Source organism: Gasterosteus aculeatus, chromosome 3 (genome assembly GCF_964276395.1).
Source record: "Gasterosteus aculeatus chromosome 3, fGasAcu3.hap1.1, whole genome shotgun sequence".
Taxonomy (NCBI): Eukaryota; Metazoa; Chordata; class Actinopteri; order Perciformes; family Gasterosteidae; genus Gasterosteus; species Gasterosteus aculeatus.
This window is the reverse complement of record NC_135690.1, coordinates 1,428,640-1,449,053: the sequence shown is the minus strand read 5'-3', so window position 1 is coordinate 1,449,053 and position 20,414 is coordinate 1,428,640. Positions and strand designations below refer to the sequence as shown.

At 45.7% G+C, this 20,414-nt stretch overlaps 1 protein-coding gene across 1 annotated transcript in view; it reads right to left on the bottom strand.

The window, feature by feature from the left end:
* LOC120815676 (A-type potassium channel modulatory protein DPP6) overlaps nucleotides 1-20,414 on the bottom strand; it is a 45,670-nt gene that overhangs the window by 4,168 nt on the left and 21,088 nt on the right. Inside the window, exons 2-19 of the mRNA XM_040170540.2 lie at nucleotides 14,472-14,586; nucleotides 12,901-12,999; nucleotides 10,030-10,124; nucleotides 9,877-9,951; nucleotides 9,740-9,792; nucleotides 9,401-9,482; nucleotides 6,623-6,743; nucleotides 2,259-2,413; nucleotides 2,044-2,141; nucleotides 1,833-1,959; nucleotides 1,535-1,573; nucleotides 1,269-1,376; nucleotides 1,094-1,185; nucleotides 957-1,004; nucleotides 768-880; nucleotides 379-426; nucleotides 178-276; nucleotides 24-93 (exon numbers count right to left, since the gene is read on the bottom strand). Coding sequence (XP_040026474.2) covers nucleotides 24-93; nucleotides 178-276; nucleotides 379-426; nucleotides 768-880; nucleotides 957-1,004; nucleotides 1,094-1,185; nucleotides 1,269-1,376; nucleotides 1,535-1,573; nucleotides 1,833-1,959; nucleotides 2,044-2,141; nucleotides 2,259-2,413; nucleotides 6,623-6,743; nucleotides 9,401-9,482; nucleotides 9,740-9,792; nucleotides 9,877-9,951; nucleotides 10,030-10,124; nucleotides 12,901-12,999; nucleotides 14,472-14,586 — 1,637 coding nt within the window. The remainder of the gene's footprint in view (nucleotides 1-23; nucleotides 94-177; nucleotides 277-378; nucleotides 427-767; nucleotides 881-956; nucleotides 1,005-1,093; nucleotides 1,186-1,268; nucleotides 1,377-1,534; nucleotides 1,574-1,832; nucleotides 1,960-2,043; nucleotides 2,142-2,258; nucleotides 2,414-6,622; nucleotides 6,744-9,400; nucleotides 9,483-9,739; nucleotides 9,793-9,876; nucleotides 9,952-10,029; nucleotides 10,125-12,900; nucleotides 13,000-14,471; nucleotides 14,587-20,414) is intronic.

The window sequence follows — 20,414 nt, the reverse complement described above, 5'->3', positions numbered from 1 at the left end:
TTTTGGAATGAATCCATACTCACACGAGCAGCAGTAACGGGTAATGGGCTGTATCTACGAATCCAGCCGGCTTCAGAACCTGCATTGTGAGAGCTACGACAGATAAGACCAGGTCAACGGGGCTCTCGCGGAGCTAGAGGACCGTAGCGGTGTAGATCATTTCCCGGGAGCACTCACTGTAGTCGCCCACGGTGAAGGTCTCGTACTCCACTCTGGGCATCTGCAGATTGTGGTACGTGTCGTTTACTCTTTCGTTTGTCTCCACGTCAAACACCTCTGCACATAGAGCAGATTATAGAGATCCTTCGTTACAATTACCCAAAGACAAACCCATCGGCCGCTGAAAGACCTTTTCATGCGAGTCTGTTGAACACTCACTCTGCTTGTCCTCGGTGCGATAGACAGCCACACTCGGGATATCTGGGCCTACACGCACGGTTTAGATAAGATCGGTTAACAGGAATGCAGTGATGAAACATCCAACGACAACAAAATGCACTTTCATATGAACAGTGAATGCAGAGCGGCAAACGCTCCGCGGCGCTGACGTGACCATCGGCCTGCGGCCGCGCGCTGGGCCTCGTTGCTGAGGGGGCCCAGCAGTGGTTTGAGGTTATCTGCTAATGTCCACTTCGATAAAGCTCTCAACCAGTTACGGAGCGTTAATTCAGTCACGCTTCCTTTCATTCTCAGTGAGTGCCAGCAGGCGAAACTCTTCCCTCTTCTGTTGTTGTCCCGATTCGTCCTCGAGGCTGAACGACGCTCACCTTTGCAGTTGAGCAGGAAGTGCCGCATGCCGTGGCTGAAGGAAACGTCCACGTAGCCGCACTTGAACTCGCAGGACAGGCAGCAGCGGTTGAAGGGCGGGATGGTGTCGGCACTGTGGGACGCGGCGCGGCGGTGAGTATCGTTGTGCAGCCACGAAGGCGCTCGGCGGCCCGCGGGGAAGCACCTACCTGTACAAGTGCCGTCGCTTGGGGTCGTCCTCCGTGCTCAGGAAGTATCTGCAAAGCATCCGAACATTACCGTCAAACCACGGGAACGGATCCCGCGTTTTGCTGGTGGACAAAAGAGAAGCGTCCAAATGTCTTACATGAGGTTCCTTTCGCTGTCGTGGGCCAAAATCCTGGTGACGTCCCAGTCTCCAGAGGTCAGGGACTGAAGTATGTCCGTGCTGGAGTTGGGCTGGGAGGACAGCAAAAGGCCCGTGAACACCCGGGACAAACCCGCCCAGCAGACGCCGTGAGGCCTACTGCACAATTGCTCACCATGGAGGTGGACATGGAGATGTGGAAGAACTTTCCTCTCCCCCCCTGAGGGATGGCTCTGGTGAAGAAGAACTTGTGTCCGTCGTGGGAAAAGAGCGGCGCTTCGTTCTGCAGAGAGGAGAGCGAAACGTCCGCACACGTCCCAAAATGTGCCCACGCTGCTTTTTTATCGTACTATACGATGTTGTTATTTACTCGTCCAAGCTGAGACACACAACGTGATAACTAGGAAACGACAGCGGGGAAGCAGTGTGTTCTTCACGCACCTGTCTGTGCAACCAGCTTTCACTCTCATCCTCGTGTTTCTGAAAGAACAGGCAGGATTTTAAACAAACACGCAACAAATAAAGAAAAGTTAGATATTCTATATAATTACTTGTTCATCAACTAAACAAATACATAAAACAACAGTGTGTCGGCTTGTCTCTCGTTACTCTTTCCAGCAGAAACGACCTGTGTGACCTCACAGTGTCTGAGGTGCAAAGGAAGAAACTCTGGTCTTTTCACAGATAAATAATAAATAAAAACACCAGACCAGATTTAACACTCGGCCAAAGGTTCCACCTTGATGCAGACTCCGGTCGTGGCCTCACACAGTGTCAAGATGGAGTTGTTCTGGCCTCTGTTCAGCCAGTTGACAGCCAGTTTGGTGCTGGTGGCCCATTTCACCATGGTGACGTAATACTCCCTCCTGCAGGAGCAGGAAGCCACAATGCGTCAAACCTCCGGGCCACACCAAGGAAGCGCAACGAGGCCCCGCCGAGCCGCCTCTCACCCTATTCGGGGGTCGTCGGGTTTCTTCATCACCACGGTGTGCAGGGGGCCGTTGAGGCTCACCACCGACAAGTGCACTGCGGGGTTTTCTTCCCCAGCCTGCAGGGGCCAACAGGAAATCACATGAGCTGGAATGTCCTTCTGTTAAAGGAGTTAAATGGTTCGCAGCACACAGCTCACAGCCACCAGGAGAAGACGTGAGGACAGAGGACTCGCCTTTGGGTAGCGGTACTCCAAGGTGGCGGGGTACGGCATTCCCGTGAAGTAGGGGACTTCCATACTCGGCACGAGCGTGTCGTTGATGGTCATGTACGCCAGGCGCAGCCCGTCCGGTGACCACCAGTGGGCCACGTGTGTCTGCAGGATCTCCTCTGCACAGAGCAACACACGCACAACGCTGACAGGTGCGTACAACTCAAGGGCACAATGCAAGTTCTGCACGGGGTGTTTTCTAAAGACCTGGACGATTTTGAGAGGTGCCAAAGTACAAAAAGACAAAAACAATTTAAAGATAAAACGATTGCATTGCTCCAATTTGCAGCTTGTTTTCATCAGTATTCTGACATTATTTCACTATTTCATACTAGTTTAATATTCACAGCTTCATGTTGCCCGATTACTCATTATGCATTTGGACAGAATCCACAAGCTTGGCATTGTGGAAGCTACTCCATGTAGATGTTATATCTCTTGGTTTTGATTGCAGGTCATTGGTGTTTTTTACATTTATAGTAGTATTTATATATATTTTCCATACAGAGTCAAATCCCTTGTATGTGCACACATTGCTGGTCATTGAAGCGGATTCCCTGTGAGTGATATCTGCCTTCTCACAGGAGAAATATGCTGATTTTGAAAGGATCTGTAGTACTTTTTTCATCCAGTAGGTGGCAGAATAGCTCAAGGAAAAGTAATTACACAAAACACTTCTGTGAGCACATGTAGAGATTAACATACTCGATGAGGTCTTTTCTAATCATATTGCCATTGATGTCATCTTGTCTTATTTTTTCCCCACTCTGTGAATGAGGATGAATTATGTGGTCACATGTATAGAATATAAAAAGGACACTTCTCAGTGTGGAAACCTCCACATTTTATTGAGTTCCCTGTGATGGACTATTCTGAGAGCGCGGCAGGATTTTCAAGTTCTGTGCCCGCAGGATATTGCAAACAGTTTCCTCCATAACCTGGGATCTATACAATTGATTATTTTTTCAATCCCTTATTTCATGGGGCTCGGAGCATTTAATAAGACTCCCGGCATGTTGCTTTATAAATACAGTGCCTTCGCTGCACTGCATCTGCTGTTCATACGAGACAAAAAGATTTCCTGTGACGGCGGTGAAATGGATGATGTGGTTTTGTGATTCTTGTCCTCACTCAACGCCAGTGGCTCGGCTTTGAGGTTTGTGTGACGCACTCTTCTGTGCACGCCAATGGCTGCTGGCAAACGGGCACGTGCACAACCCACCGGACCCACAATTTAAATTGTATCAGAGTCATTTAGTGCACCGGTGGTTTCTGTCACACGTTCAAACAAACTGTTCAACGAGCAGGTAAATAACATGTGTGGCACGTGTTTAAAAGTTCCAAAGTGGAAATTTAAAAAGTTAATGTGTAAGAGTTTAAGGGCTCTGAAAGCAATAGATTTCAATCCTGCGCCTTTAATTTCAATTTTCACTTGGTTGAGTTAGTTTGACTGTGGAGCAGAGAGGAAAGTCTCCGTGACCCACGACCTGCCAAACATGTATCACAGCTCAGCGCACACTGCCAACACACTGCCAAGAGGTGTGAGAGCAGTGTGTGTGCAGAGTGTGTGTGAACGGTGTGTGTGTGTGCAGAGTGTGTGTGCAGAGTGTGTGTGAACGGTGTGTGTGTGCAGAGTGTGTGTGCAGAGTGTGTGTGAACGGTGTGTGTGTGCAGAGTGTGTGTGCAGAGTGTGTGTGAACGGTGTGTGTGTGCAGAGTGTGTGTGTGCAGAGTGTGTGTGCAGAGTGTGTGTGAACGGTGTGTGTGTGTGCAGAGTGTGTGTGTGCAGAGTGTGTGTGAACGGTGTGTGTGTGCAGAGTATGTGTGAACGGTGTGTGTGTGTGCAGAGTGTGTGTGCAGAGTGTGTGTGAACGGTGTGTGTGTGCAGAGTGTGTGTGTGCAGAGTGTGTGTGCAGAGTGTGTGTGAACGGTGTGTGTGTGCAGAGTGTGTGTGTGCAGAGTGTGTGTGGGCAGAGTGTGTGTGAGCAGTGTGTGTGTGAGCAGTGTGTGTGAGAGCAGTGTGTGTGCAGTGTGTGTGTGTGCGCGCAGAGTGTGTGTGTGCAGTGCGTCTGAGCAGTGGGTGTGTGTAGTGTGTGAGGACAGTGTGTGTGCAGTGTGTGTGTGTGTGCGTGTAAGAAGTGTGTGTGTGCAGTGTGTGTGCGTGTGTGTGTGTGTGTGTGTGCGTGTAAGAAGTGTGTGTGTGCAGTGTGTGTGCGTGTGTGTGTGTGCAGCTCGCTGATTTCATGAGACGTTCTGGCTCCACAAAACAGCAAAAGAAAACCTCTTTCTTTAGTCTGGATTACTTCCTTTGTGTCGTGTTCTGTGTCTACAACAAAGAAATAATCCCATTTCTGAAACAAATGCTTAAAGACGCCCCTGAAGCAGGTGATGCGTTGTGACAGAATTCCTCTTACAAGTTCTGACTTTATGCATTACATTATGCAATTTCACTAAAATCATTATTTAAAACCACCCACTAAATACCGGCGCCTACACGTACTAAAGAAGATGCTAAAAAGTGCACAGCAGGAAAATTGGTTTCAAACGTGTCAGCACATCATCAAGTCACATTCAAGTGATTTGTAACTGTCTGTCTCACGAATGCAGTAATCAGTTAATGTCCCTTATTAAATTAAAAGTACGCTGGTGTTTAAACATCTGCTTAGTGAGCTTGCGGCGCTGCAGTCGTTCATTAATTAAAGCAGCCTGAACAAAAACACAAGCTATCGACTGTCTGGAGGGCGAACGGCAACTGAAACAAAGCCAGCTGTACACTTTAAATGGAAAGAAAACAACACACCATCTTGGATAAGGGGAGGGGATGGAGGGGGTGGAGGAGGTGGAGGTGGGGGGGGGTCTCAAAACTGGAACAAACCGGTTTTATTTAGTTTGTGCACAAGGATTGATCATGGCACCGTATTAAAAGAGTCTGTGATCAATATCTTTATTCAAACAATGATCACAGGGATACCTGGACATTGGATGAGGCTGCTATTTGTAACAAACTAATTAACCAATTAATCAGATCAATCTAGCAGCTAGCTGGAGAGCAAAGTGGACTATTTAGCATAATTCTCTAATGAAACCAAAACTCAGCCAAAAAACTGAGTGAATATTTAGCTTGATTCCTGCAAAACTATTTGCAATATTAACTTTAGCATATTGCATATAACTGGTTTGAGTGATACTTTAGTCAATAGTGTGTCTCTGCATTGCAGAGAACCCCGACACTGTCTCTGCATCGCACGGGCCCCCGACACTGTCTCTGCATCGCACGGGACCCCGACACTGTCTCTGCATCGCACGGGACCCCGACACTGTCTCCGCATCGCACGGGACCCCGACACTGTCTCTGCATCGCACGGGACCCCGACACTGTCTCTGCATCGCACGGGACCCCGACACTGTCTCCGCATCGCACGGGACCCCGACACTGTCTCCGCATCGCACGGGACCCCGACACTGTCTCCGCATCGCACGGGACCCCGACACTGTCTCCGCATCGCACGGGACCCCGACACTGTCTCTGCATCGCACGGGACCCCGACACTGTCTCTGCATCGCACGGGACCCCGACACTGTCTCTGCATCGCACCAAGCTTAGGCACAAAGGCAAACGATTTCCTTTGAAATAAATCAAAGGAAATCGTTGAACAAATTGTGGAATTTATAGAGTCCAAACCTCACATGATCAAAGTCCCTGCTGAAATTGTGAATAACTTTATTAGGCATTCAGGTATCAGACTGGTGGTCTCTAAACATCTGTTATGTCGTCATAAGAGACATAAACTGACTGATGATTTCCACAAATGTCCACAAAAACCGTGGTCCCTTCTTTACTTTGCAAACTGACAAGACCTCTCACATTGTCCTCCTTCTACCCGGAGAAGGACTCGTTACGTATTATGGAGGACGGCAGCCTAACAGCACATGGTCTGTTCTCATTCCTTCCTTCCTCCCTTGCTTCCTTCCCTCAGGCGAGATGCCTGCAGAGCATCCGAGCTATACGACAGTAAAGCTGAACATGAACCCGAACAGCAGCTGCCAGCCAGGTCGTATCACTCAACCTCTCTCAACCTCTCCACCGCTCATGTTCACACATCCATGTCACGTTTCCCGAGAGTGAGACTGATATAACAGCAGGTTATGGTTTTCAAATGATCAGTGATGCTCAGGTGTCCACAAACCTTTGACCATGTCATTTATTTAAGGCTTCCTCGGTGTTTTGAATTCTGAAAGGGACAGAAGTTCCCACCCGGCCTTTGAGTCTTCTATCTGCAACATGGGAGAACCCTTGTGGGCTTTGTTGTGTGTTTGCAGACGTCTTACCCTCGTACAGCCAGTCAGCAAGGCCGTTGAAGACGACTCCCTCTTTGCCGGTGGAAACCAGCCGGATCGCTCGGTTGTCTACGGTTGATCTGTAGAATATGTTGTTTTCAAATATGAAGATCTGTGCAAAGAAGAGACAGACAGAAGAACCGCCATTAGTCTCCATATCACAGGCTGTGATGCATTCCGATTCCCTGTTTTCTTCCTCAGCCTCTGCATCTCACATCCTTCATCTGCGCCACGTGACTTCTTCCAGAAACGCACACTCAGTGACACCTACAAGCTGAAAGGACACCTGCCCGTAGCACTTCATCAACTGGGTTGGTGCAGCTTCCGCCTGGTGCCGGCGTGAGGAGGATGAATGTGGGATCGATCGGTATCTGAGGCCGTCGTCAGCGGAAACCTCTTCAGTTTTATCTGAGCCCAAAATTGCCGCCACAAGAATCCAGGGAGGGAAAGACGAGGCTCCGTTCGCTCTGATCTGTGGCTTGATGTAACAGCATCTACGTTTTATGTTGTGGCGTCGACATCAGAGGGAAACCGATCAATGCAGAGCGTGTAGAGCGAAGGAAGCCGGTGGTCCGTGAATGTTGCACAACCATCAGAGAACCCAAACAGACAGCAGGTGGCCGTCAAAGAGCCACAGTATTCACATTATTATGAATGGCATTTCACCCACAGCCAAACTCAACCTCAAAGCGTTGACTCAAATGTATAATACCAACATCAAATGACTAAAAGAGGGGGAATACGTCTCTGGGGTGAAGGGGACTCATTGCCACCAGGGCTCCCGTGACAGCATTTGGTTGGAATGAATCCTGAATGGCCTCTGGAAGGCGGGTCGTCCTGACCTCTGCCCTCTGACTAAAGGACTTTTCAATCTTCAAGGGATTTAGATGAGAGAAAGAATAGAAAGGTGTGACGAGATGAAAGAAACACATCAAAGATACCTGTGGAGCTCACACGGCAGGTTTTGTGTGCGTGCGTGTTTGTGCGAGTTAATGTATAAGCGTGTGTTTTTAGTTGTGAAATGATCCCCAATTTTATTACACAATGTTTTTACTTGGTTGCAGATTTTTTGTGTCTTTTTTTCTCAGGTGTGTGTGTGTGTGTGTGTGTGTGTGTGCGTTGCCTCACTGATTGCTCTGTCGCGGTAGAGTAACTGCACGCTCCCTAATGAGGGGATTCATCTCCTCTCCCTGTGCACGCGATGCTTCACTGCACACAAACAGCCGCAAACACGCCTTCATGTGCTGACAAAGCACTTGATCATAATTTGCTCCAATTCGGGAAAAACTTTACATTCAGAGAGCGAGGAAGCAAAAACAAAGAAGGAAGCATGTCCGACGTGGTCGGGTCAGACAGAGAAGACAGGAGCTCATTATTCTCACATGAATTCGGCTGTTGGTTAAATGAAACGCGGAGCCACAGCGACAACAGGTTTTCTATTACCAAATGCAAATGGATCTGCTTTCTTCCCGCGGCAGGCAAAGTCTCATCGCACCCTTGAAATGTTAATATTCTTTCAATGTATCTGTAATGTAAGCAAATGATGCGCTGAGAGCAATTACGGAGGAAGATAAACCGTTAATGCTGATAGCTGATGAAACAGCAGCCGGTCGTCGAGGCGCCACGATCCAAATTTAGAGTCAACAAGGTCAGAAAAGAAGTGAGTGAATAAAACGAAAGATTAGCAGGTGCTTGGGTCAATTGCGCTTTAAAGCTCACTTCATATTTTTGCAATTCGGGAACAAATTGCGTTGAAAGACCAAAACCAACCATGTTGTTTTCATCTCCTTTTACTTTATTTGTTATTGTTCTTTGGCCCAATGGTTTCTACTGACGGTCTAAATAGTTTCCAATGGCTCACAAATACATTGTGACAAAGGCTTAATCATTTAGGAAGGGCGCAGTCATTTTAAGCCGACTCCAATACGAGGATATTTTACATTTGTTCGGGGGCCATTTCTTGTTGCATTGTCTTGTTTTTTTTTGACCTAGTACAGCGCGACAACTTAAAGCACTGTCAACAGTTTGTGTCATCATTTATCCATTCACACCCATTCACACCCATTCACATCCATTCACACCCATTCACACCCTGACGGCAGTGATGAAAACCATGAAAACAAAACAAATCAGTTCACTGATACTCTGTAGATGTGTTGAATCCAAGGACAAATGGTTAGGCAGATTTTAAGCGATTTCTAAAACTCTGCTACTTTCCAAAGCTCATTCCTAGTTGCATAGCAACAGGGAAGAAACCGTATGAATAGAAATTCCATAAAAACGCCAATGAAACCAAATTGAATACATCAATTTTGTTTGCCATCTTACAAACTGTTTGCAATCAACTGGTGCAGAATCGGCGCCCTAATGTTGCCAGTGACACAGACGTGCCCATTTTTCGTCAATACCCTGGTTTTGCCCCCCCCAGCGACTAAGACTGTCCAAGCCATCGGGTCGTGCCGCCTAGACGCCATCTGCCCCTGTGGCTCTCACCGGCTCACACGCCGTCCCAAAGTTGTGGAAGTCTAAATCGCGTGGCTCCAAAGTGCCGTGATGGAGGTCAGAGCGAGGCGGGCGCACCCTGGAATCCTTAAAGTAGTCAATTACCGAGCACATAAACCTCTCATCGCCACAGACGTTTGTCTGTCCTCCCCTGACAAACCAGACATCCCCACTGTGCGTCCTCGGCAGCGCCAGGCTGATGGTGTCGCCTCTCGCCCCCCGTGTGCCAGTGTTAACAGTGTGATCTCGAGGGCGCAGCCTCCTCACCAGCTGCTCGCCTCGAGGTCCCCATCCGGCATACTGCAGGACAGCTTCATGCACTTCAGGGGGCTTCAGAGGCCACGTCTCCCTGTGGAGACAATGCATCAAAGACCGATATGGTTTTTGTCTCTATGTGCACCACATTTCATCGGAACACAAACACACAGTCACAACAAGGAATTCGTGTTGGGTTTTTTGGCTCGTCCCCTCGCTGGAGGCGTCATCAGTCTTCCGTATTGTTTTTGTAATTTTGCCTCTTAGCAGGAGTTGACTTCAGTGGACGGGCCTGTGCAGTCCCAGAAAGAAGACAAGGAGATGATAGACACCACAGAGGCTGGTTCTTACTGTGTCACGAGGCTGTATATAATGTACTTGGCCTCGTAGGAGTGTTGGTAGATCTGCGGAGACAAACAGCATCACAGTTAGGGAAGGAACATGGAAGGAAAAATGAGATTGGATGTAGCGATCTGAGGGCTTCTTACCGGTTTCACTTCAAAGGCAAACAACACGTGTTGCATGTCGGGAGAAAGTTTGTACCTGGCGGCTCTGGATCTGTCCTGCAGGGTGGGAAGCGTGCTGACAGTTTACAGTACTCATGAACATAAAACAGTGAGCTGGAGTACGATGATACTCACAAACAGCTGTTTCAGAACAATGACAGTTCTCTCCTTCGTGTCGACATTAAGCTTGACTACATCTCCTTCCCTTGTACGATACAGCAGCTCGTTGTCTGTAAATGGCAAATAAAAGTCAACCGTCAGCGAGAGACGAGGCAGAAACTGTGGAGACGAATAGTTTCTAATTCCAGATTACAGCAGGTTTTTATAGTGTTGTCCTCCTCTTCTCCTCTTTCACCTTCGTTAATGATCTGAAGCATCCCAAAGGGCAAATACACCCACACTAACTAACCCTACACAACTTTTATCTATTTTATTTTATTTAGTTAAAGGTCTTAGTTCATATTGTAACTATGACTTTTACATTATTTTGTTGGTTTGCTTAGGGCCGGATTTTAATCTGATCAATAATCTGTATGCTTTTGATATTCTTCCACGTATTCTTCTCCATACTGAATGAAAATACATGTGTATCTTTGTAATGGGAATTTCTCCAGATTCATTTTCAACGTAAACATAGCAGCTAAATTCTTGCTGTTGTGTTTATCGCTGACCGCTTATCGCTCGGCCAATTGACTCCTGATGTTACACTTTAAGGCCCCACTTCCAATAAAGCGGTCTAATAAACGCGTCAGCACCAGGCTCAGTGTGTTTATCTGTCGTCCTTGTCGATCATGATCTCTAGAAGAGTCTCGTCTGGCAGAATCGCTCTCTCCGGTTACCGTGGCAACGAAAAGCCGGCGTACACCGCGTATGTTGCAACCGCATGCTGCTCGACTTCAAGTGGCTTTAAACTCTCGGGAAAGCAAACTCTCCTCGACAGACGGACTTTTATAATGCAAAGATTGACCTGAGATCGAACAAACATTTCTTTCTCTGGAATAACAAAAGAAATGTGATGGTTAAAAGGCGCCGACTCGGGACGCGACTCCCTCTCCAAATTCATTTGGCGAGTCCTGTTTGTAACGGTGACAATGTTCCTCTGTGTCGTCCTTTACTGCCAATTAGTGAAGCAAACACAAAGAATGGTTGAGAATGTAAGTGCACACTGGGAACTGTAATTATGCCAAATCAATTTCATTTAATCTCATCTGGGACTCAAAGAGAAATGTTGCTGGCTCAGTTATAGTTTACGCTATAATCTATTCTTGTGAACGCCGTGTTTACATGATTGGACACTTTGTTTTATCACAAAAATATAACAGGAGCAGCTCTTTTTGTTGAGGAGATCAGTGGGAAGGTCGATTTGGATCTTTGGATCCGAGTCGGTGTCGGGAGCTCGTATGTGAGTCCAAAGACTACTGAGGCGATCAAAGAGCTGCAGTGATCCATTACTCACCACTGTGAAAGCCAACTAAACATTGATGAGCAGCACTGAAGACAGAGGTCGTCCCATTGGTTTCTTATCGGAAGGTCACGGCACCAAATGGAAGCTTGATTGCATTAAGTCAAGTGACAAAGTCACACAGTTGATTGTTGGGATTTGGTTCGGCGCCGAGGACGCTCTAATCTCCGTCTCGAACGAAGGACACAGAGACAAAGTAACGTAACTAATTATGTGCTAATGAGCCGGGAATGTAAGTAATCAGGAGAAGAGTTTCAACTGTAGATGTAACAGAATAACGCGTCCACCTGTCACACCAGCAGGAGATGTGGGTTTGTATGTGTGCAGGTGATAATGGGAATTTATTTATAGTATCAGCTGCATTGAAATGTGCACACGCGAGTCACCGGGTGCATTCGCGCCTAAGTGGTCTCTACGTGGTTTCGAAAAGATGGTCCAACAGTTTTCTCTGCGGGATTCTGGTTTCAAGCACAACCAAAACCTTTATACAATGCCAACTAATGACTTCATTTTTACAGGAAATATTCCAAAGCTTTATTTTTGTAAACTCCGAGAGCCCGAGACCAACTTCATCTCAAGTCCAGATGTTAAAAGCCCCATCGGCACACCTTCACACACAAGTGTGTACGACTGGACTCATGCAACTGCTTCAGGGATCATTGTTCCTCATTCAGATCAGATGACAAGAACACCTCTAAAGAATCAGCATTAGGACTTGTGCTCACTACAAACACACAATGCAAGCAGTTTAAACTGTTCCACAGCGCACAACAACAATCCATGTAGAAATGATGCCAATCACCGATTCGGTTGGTTACGCAGAAGCTACTGTACCTGCCGAACACCAGAGGACACGGCGTCAGCGGATTGGACATTTCTGAGCAGAGGGGGCGGGTTCGGGTTCGTACTCGCTACTTTGTCAAAGTGACAGAGGCCACAGATCAGACCTGAACCACCTCGCTGTACGCCTCCTGCACCTCCCGCCGAATTAGTAACTCATACAAAATGAGCCTGAACACCCGGCGTGTGTTTGCCCTGGAAACAGAAAGAGCTGTTTTTTTTAATGTTGAGGGTGAAAAGAATCTTTTCCCCAAAAGTTAACTTATCTTATTGCTCATTTTTATCCATAAAGTAAACCATCTTCTCCTTTCATATCCCATTGCGTATACTTCAATGTTTGCTAAATTAGCTTCAACTGTATAAAGTATCCATTCTGAGACTTTAAAGGTTTATTATCTGACGTACATTTAGATTCAAGGCGATTCACTGCTTTAATAACGTCTATTGTTTGCAGGTTTGACTGATGAATGTTTGCTGTTCAGTAAGATTATCTGATAATTAAAGTTGTACGATGATTGAAAATTGGGAATCTTTTTAAAAAGAAAGAAGATGAAATCATGTGTTATGCAACGCAAGGAGTCGTGTTCGTTTCACCGGAGTCTCATAAGCCCACGAGAGCTCAGGACATCACGTCTTAATGCCTCCGGATCCCTTCTGCGTTCCCACATGAGAGGCAGATGCTGACTGTCAAACTGTTCACTCACCACTGAGCCACCTGGCGTCCGGGTCGTGGATGTGAAGGTCCGCGCCGAAAACATCCTCAATAGTGACTTTCTTCTTTAGGGCGAGGCTGTCATCTTCACCTGAAGGTAAATAAGCATGTGTGAATCAAAAAGGGACGCGCGGCGGCTCCTGTGTGTATTTACAGCGTTTGGACCTTTGAAGAAAACTTCAAGCAGTCCTTCAACCTTGTGAGATTTATTAGAATTTCAAGGGACGGAGTGTTGTGAGTTTCAGAGGAAAACCCGACGAAACTTTGATAACCTTGATTATTTTTCATCAGCGAGTTGCACTGCGGCTGTGGCCTCATGGCGGAGAATGTCATCGTCTGGTTTTGTTATCCTCCTCTTCTCTCTGTGGAGACATCGCCTCCAGCAGCGATTCTCCACTACAGGTAATTTAGAACAGGGAACAAACAAGATGGAGGCCTCCGGCGCGGCACTATTGATCTCAGAGCGTCAGTATACGTCTGCCTGCTTTTCTTCCGTCGGGGTGGGCGGGTCTTCTTCCACCCCGCAAAACTCAAAACCACATCTGAAGTTGACAGCTGAACTTTAGGTTGCGCAGACAACAGAGGCACGCGAGCGATTCGCCGTGCATGTGAGCAAAGGGGAGTGGGCGAGCTCAGCCCTTCAACGCCTCTCCTCAGGAAACAGCCGCCTGACGCGACCTGTCAAGGCGGTCGACAGCCCGGTGCTTCCGTGCAAAACAGTTGGCTGACAGATTCCCTAACAGGCTTCGCGTTGTGACTGAGCGGCGAGATCTGAGCGGGTAAATATCATGTCAGAAGTGTTTATCGACTTATGTGGGAGAAGTTCTACTCTCCGGCAAGAATCTGCAGTGCGAGAGGAGAACGCTGCAAAACGAGATGGTGAAAAGGTATCTGGTGCTGTGCCAGTTACTGTGTAATCGTCTCCTTGAAACAGGCCTGGATTACATAACAAAAGGCTCATTTCTCACTGTGACATTGACCCCGACGGTGACCTTGAACCAATCAGGAAACGGAGAAAGTTTCATTCTTGAAACGAGCTTTTTAAATGAAAAGAATCTGAAGAGGCGAAAGAAGGAGGTTTCATCTGGAACGTTTCAGTCGTTTCTACTTTGTTTATCCTGTAGACGTTTCAGTCTTTTATACCATTTTTTGGGTTGTGCGAATGGTTTGGCTGCTCTCATTTAACCTCACAGCTACAGTATGTGTAGGAAACTGAGGCGGAGAACATTGAGTGTTATTGAATGAATATTGACCTATTTGATTTGTTTGCTTGTTATCAGAACTGTAACAGATTTGGATTATCAGTATTTGGTCAGGGTACATTTTCATTGGCTAGATTTCAAAGCAGCATCTTTGATCGTCATAAATCAAAGCATGCCAGCCGTGGCGAACTGTATTCTGCAAACGTATAAGGCCTTCGATCATTTCGCAGGATGTTGCAAAGCGTTAAGTGACAATAATGTCACATTCAGCGCAAAATCCAACGACAAAAGAGTCATTTGGAATGATTGTGAATGTCGGACCACGTGTCTGTGTGTGTGTGTGTGTGTGTGTGGTACGTACGAGGGGTCAGCAGGATGACGGAGGTGACAATCAGGGAACAGATGATGAGGATGACCAGCAGGGCGATGGCGATTCCTTTCCAGTTCCTCTGCGGCGGCGCACTGCCGACCAGGTCCTGAAGAACATTATGACACATCAAAGCAGCGTACACACCGATGCAAAGAGAGGCATGCGTGTCACATGTGCACATGTGCTGTCACGGTGGGGGGGGTGCAGCTCATTCTCCGTCAGTACACACTACACACAATACACACTTTGCATCTTACATTCAAAGTTGAAAGTAGACTATGGTTATCAAAAAATACAGACATCCAGCCTCCTTTGTGTTCTTTGTGATCTGATATAAATGTTTATTAAAAGACATTTGATTTGGCAAACCAAATAAAATGTCGTACGACTTGTGGATCGTGATCCAGTCTTTGGTAATGAATGATTTAAAAGACAGGTTAGGCTACTCTGAAGTGCTATTTACTCAACATTTGAGAAGCCTGACTACTACTGTCTGCACAGGGAACATGATCAATACTGCAGGCAGTGAGTACACGTAGAAAAACAGCAGGCACTGAAATACGCTCATGCATTGCTGCACAGGGCTTTTCACAATCAGCTCGGTAGTAAGTTCATACGATATTAATGTCTCTGAAAAACATGCTGTTCAAGTTGCCTGTGATCAAAGATGGAGCCTCTGAATCAAGCCGGAGATAAAAAACAACACGAGGATAAACAGTCTTCTTTCTGCGTCGGTTTTTCCCGTGTTTCCTCCCTAAAAAGCAGCCATGTCTGGTTTCCAGTTTAGTGCAGCCTGCACTTAACGGAGAGGTGCTGGGTCTCACAATGGGACGGCCGGATTTGTGCTGCGTGGCAAAGGAAAAGTCTCCCGTAGCATAATAATGTCAGACACTTACAACCCGCAATGAGTGAATATTTAGACAGTCATTTCTTTCCACACACGACAAATTGAGCCTATTTTTTTAATCTTAAAAACCATCTTCCACAGGCCCCGCGGGCTGATTCAGGCTGCGCACGTGTAGCATCCCGATTAATTGATGAGCGGGAGCATTTTCCCTCCAGCGCTTGGCATTTCTGTAAGCAGACACCCAATTATTCAATCCGAGGCCACCGATCCGCGCCGCAATTCCAATCGATAGGCAATGAAATACTGTTGGACATCCTCCTTTTTCCACAATGAACTTCTCGATAACACGGCGTCCAGGGAAATGAATGCACCGTTAGCCTTTACAGTCCGTATTCATGCATCGATTCAAACAGAATGGTTTGTTTAATGTTGTCTTTTAAAGCTGTGATTGACTTTGTTCATTTCCTTTATATGTTAAGGGAAAACGTGAAGGTTTGAGTGAAGGTAACACTGCTCTACTTCTACTTCTACTAAAATGTTTTGAGAACGGTTCCCTCACACGACCAAAATGGCTCCAAAAGACTTTCTCCATCGACCCCTTCACCAATCAGGCAGTTTGAAACCCCCATTATTGGCGGATAGAGGTGGTTGAAATGTTTTGAACATGTCTGGAATCAATATCAGTTATGAACCGCTTCACAAGAGAGGATGGAGACGTGATTTGGTCTGAATGGGGACGATGGTGCGCGCCGGTTAAAGGCGTTCATAGTGTTCATTACAAATGACGAATAGTTGTATGAAGAAAAAAAGAATAGCTGGAGAGAGATAATAACATTACATTAAAGTTGCGGATCATCATTTCTGTCAGAACCAATTTTTCCCAGGTGCAAATGTTCTTTGCCCTCCCCGATGTTCTCTGCTGGCTTGGGAGGATATTTGCCAAAATAGGTAACAATCCCCAGAAGCCTTCTACTTTTTAGTGGATACGCCAAAACGGCAAATTTGTTTTTCGAGGTTGGCTGATACCGGCTCCCTCCATGTCCATATGTCCCTCCCACCTCCCATCAGGTCTACACATAAAAAGCCCTCTGGGTCATCGGGTCACGGTGCAGAACTCTTTGCTGCACGCCAGTCTGCAGGCAGCACAACAAAACACGCCGCACTCTTTCCTGCCTGCTGGTTATGGCTTGACATTTGGTAGGAGAGGTAATGGGACACCTGCAGGCACCAACGGAGCTACTTGGTTTTGACTCCGTTTCATATCCCAGTTCCAATGGACCTCAGCTATGGAAGAGTTTACATGCGAGTGTGGAAGAAGTATTCAGGCATTTTGTTTAAGTAAAACTGCCAAAATAATACGTAGAATGTAGATATATTTTAAGAATGTGGAGAGGCTGTCAGCTGCTTTGTGTTACGCTACAACAACAGCACATACAATAAAGACCATCTCATTTTTTAAATAATAAAAATAAATAATAAAACATAAAAAGGTTTTTCTTCAGTAGAGGTACAAAAGTATTAGAGGTAAAATACTCTTTAAGTAGCAAAAGTACTAATTAAGCATCGTGCTCTTTTTCAGTAAGTAACTGTACATATATAAATGAGATGATGCATTCAGGTGTAAACTTCACTCTGATGTCAACCAGTTATTTCTAACTACTACGCATACAAATAAATACAATTATATATAATAACAGAACTTACTTGTTATTTATATTTAGTATTATTGATAGTTACTACGAGCCAGACTTTTCAAAAAAGAAATAGTGAATAAATACAGAAATTAAACCTCAGTCTTTCTTTCCCACCAGATTTATATGTGTATGTGTGTTTTACAGTCTTCACCAATTTCCCCAGTTAAATCTTTTGCATTGACAGATTCATCTTGATCCTTTTCACGCAGACAATAGGCTCATTTGGGGAGTAAATAAAAACTAATTACAGATTGGTGTAGTTTAGGTTTAGTGAAGATCTTATTTTGTACTATTCAAGGCTTATGTATGAATCTTTAGGGAGCTCGACTGGTTGAACCTCCCCAGTATCTATATACAAAGACTTCCAACGTGCTCATTCTGAATCCATCAAGTAGACTCAAAGGTGGCAGCGAATGTTTTAAAACAGCACTGCTCTCTCATGCGATCCACTGCTATTAAAATGTCTTGGCTCTGACTGCTTTTTCCCTGCAGACTCCTTTATCCTTTTGTGCAGTGTGGAACATTTCACCCACCTACTCAACCCCCAAATCAGCAGAGAGCTCCAAACTCACATAAAATGTCACATAAAATGTATGAATGGCCAACACCTCCATTGTTTCCAGCAAATTAAAACCCTTAAGAGACGCATCAAACCAAACTTCCGATTCACTTGATTTCCCCGATGAGTCGAGTTAAAAGTATGCAACAAACTGTGGCTGTAAACTTTTGCATTCTGTGGATGCTGACCTTTACTGAAGAGCTCTTACCGAGGCAAAAAAGCGTCGCTGTGCTAAAAGGAAATCTTGACCTTTGGCAGCGATTTCAGGCATGTGACATATTACTGGCTGTCTGCACGAAGCCGTCTCCGTCTGTTAGTCCGTGTGAAGAGCAGGCATGCATGCCATACGGCTCATATTAATAAGAGCCGCATGAATAAATGAGAGCCGCAGCCATTTCCACCCTCTTCTCTACAGAAGCCACATCTAAACAAACCCTGTGCATTTTGGTACTGACGCCTCTAATTGGGTGGAGAATCCCACGAGGGGAAGCAACCGCCGTCTTTTCTCAGCACATTTGGTACTTTTTACTCAAACAAAGGGGCTATAAAAATGAAGCATCCTTTAAGGTGGAGCTTAAAAGATGCTCCCATTCTCCCCCTGTAATCCTCTCTCCCTTATACTTTCCCTCAGTCTAACCATCTCTTTGTCTCGCCTCGCTGCCGAAGTGTGAAATGGATCTTTACTGATCTCTGAGCACCTGGTTTCCAAGGGAACCAGGAGAATCATTTGAGTCAGATTTGCAGGGACTCTGGTGCTGGCGGCTCTGCAGCACAGTGTGGACTAGTATTAGTGTCAAGGGGGGCTGGGGGGGTGACATGTGACCGGAAGCTCACAAAATGCACCAACTAACACATGTGACACGTAAGAAAACCGACATCCTCGATACTCAAACTCCACTGTGATGTGCGTTGCTGTCTGAGTCAAAACTCAAGAGTTAAGCTGTAAACTTTTTCCTCTGGAAAAGCATCAATAAATCATGGGCATTCATGAAGGAGATTAAGAATTTATGCCCGAAGGCTTTTGGTTCATGGACGGTAAAGCACCGGGCGGCCTCCGTCTTTCCGGCCCGTCTTTGTCCCCTACGGATAATGTGGAGTGTGAGCTTTACACTCAACTGGAGGCGAGACAGAGAAAACCAAAATGTCGTTGGGACTGGAATGTGAACGGGTTTGCTGGTGAGTGCAGAGAAGCACACAGCTGTGGATTGAGGAGTGTGTTACTGCATCTCATGGAGCATTGCACAATGCATTTACATCCAAAGGGGAGGAATAAAGAGTTGAGATAGCGTTAAGCTGCCGTTGCTCAGGTAACACAAAGTAAATTGAGAGTAGCTCATCTTCAGTACAGTTCTGTACAGTTATCTAACAGATGAGGAGTGAAACATTTTCATTATCTGCTGATAAAGTTTCATCTCCGGCAAACGAGCAGAAAAATAAATCCTTCTGATAAATTAATAAAAAAATAAAGCTATACTTATATGTGGTATAATTAAAAACTTTGACATTTGACTTTGTAAAATATGATGAACATTTATGAATTTAGCTTTGAAAATAAATGACAAAAAGTGATATAAGCAGTTAGTTGGAATCATATTATGCCCATGAATCTTTGAATGAATAGAAGTAGAAGTAGTAGTGGGGTTAGTTATGGTACTACTTAACTACTGATGTATTGTTGAGGTAAGAAAGGAGTGCACTATAGTGTCCTTCCTCAACAATTCAAAATAATATTGAATGATTTAGACCGCTGCCTTTTAGGCCATTATCTGATTCCACCTGGGAATAAATTATTCAAGATTCTGGGGCAATGCTTCTTCCGTTCCATCGCTCACTTCAATTCTTCCAGTTGGCTGCAGTCTTCTGTCTGTTAGCAATGTTGAATTCAATTACACCCAAGACCAAGTGTCCCATTTAAAAATGCCACGACGGCCACACTGGTCTTCTTGTCAGAACGGATACATTACCAGACTGGAGAGAGAGGCGCTGCGAGGGATCTATTCTACAGCTTCAAGAGTGTGTGTGTGTGTGTGTGTGTGTGTGTGTGTGTGTGTGTGTGTACTCACTCAACGTACAGTAGGACATAACAGAACAGCGGTGCCAAAGCCACATGCAGCTAGTGCATCGCTCTGTGTGTTCTAAGGGCCCTTCAGGGGTCTGTGAGAACGTACTTAGTCCCATTAGTGCTTCGTGGTAAGTGATGTCAGCATGTTAACATGCCCCCACAATCACAATGCTATCATGCTTAAGCAGGTATCATTAAGCAGGATGCTAAACCGCCTCTTGCTAGACATTCTCTTCTTCACAATGGAAGAGAATAATTCCGCATCGAGAGCTCAACTGGTTATGTGATAGAATCCTTCCTTAGACATGTGTCACCGATATAGGGCTTCAATACAGTATAATAAGTATATAAAAGTCTTTCTTAGAGGGGACGCATGTTTGGAAAGCTTGTTAGTTTGACTATTTACTAAGATAATAATAATTGCCCATACGGTCTCTAAATGGTCACGAATGCCTAAATTTGCTGACTGATCATCGCTTATGTAATCAAGCATCATCAGACTGTTTATTACTTACTTATTATTGCACGTTTCTGCATTTCCTCGAGTTACAGGTAGATGTTTCACACACTTCTAATCATGATGTCGGCCATCGCGGCAAAAGAAGCCATTTTTTTGTGCGTTGTCATCAATTATGTTTCATACTTGAAAGACTGATTTAGCAGATAAGCCAAAAAAAATAACTTTGAACAGAATCAATAAGCTGCCATAGTTGAAGGTTTCAGTCTTCTTAGGAAACCTTTCCTCAATCCAGAAAATAAACCGGAAGGAAAT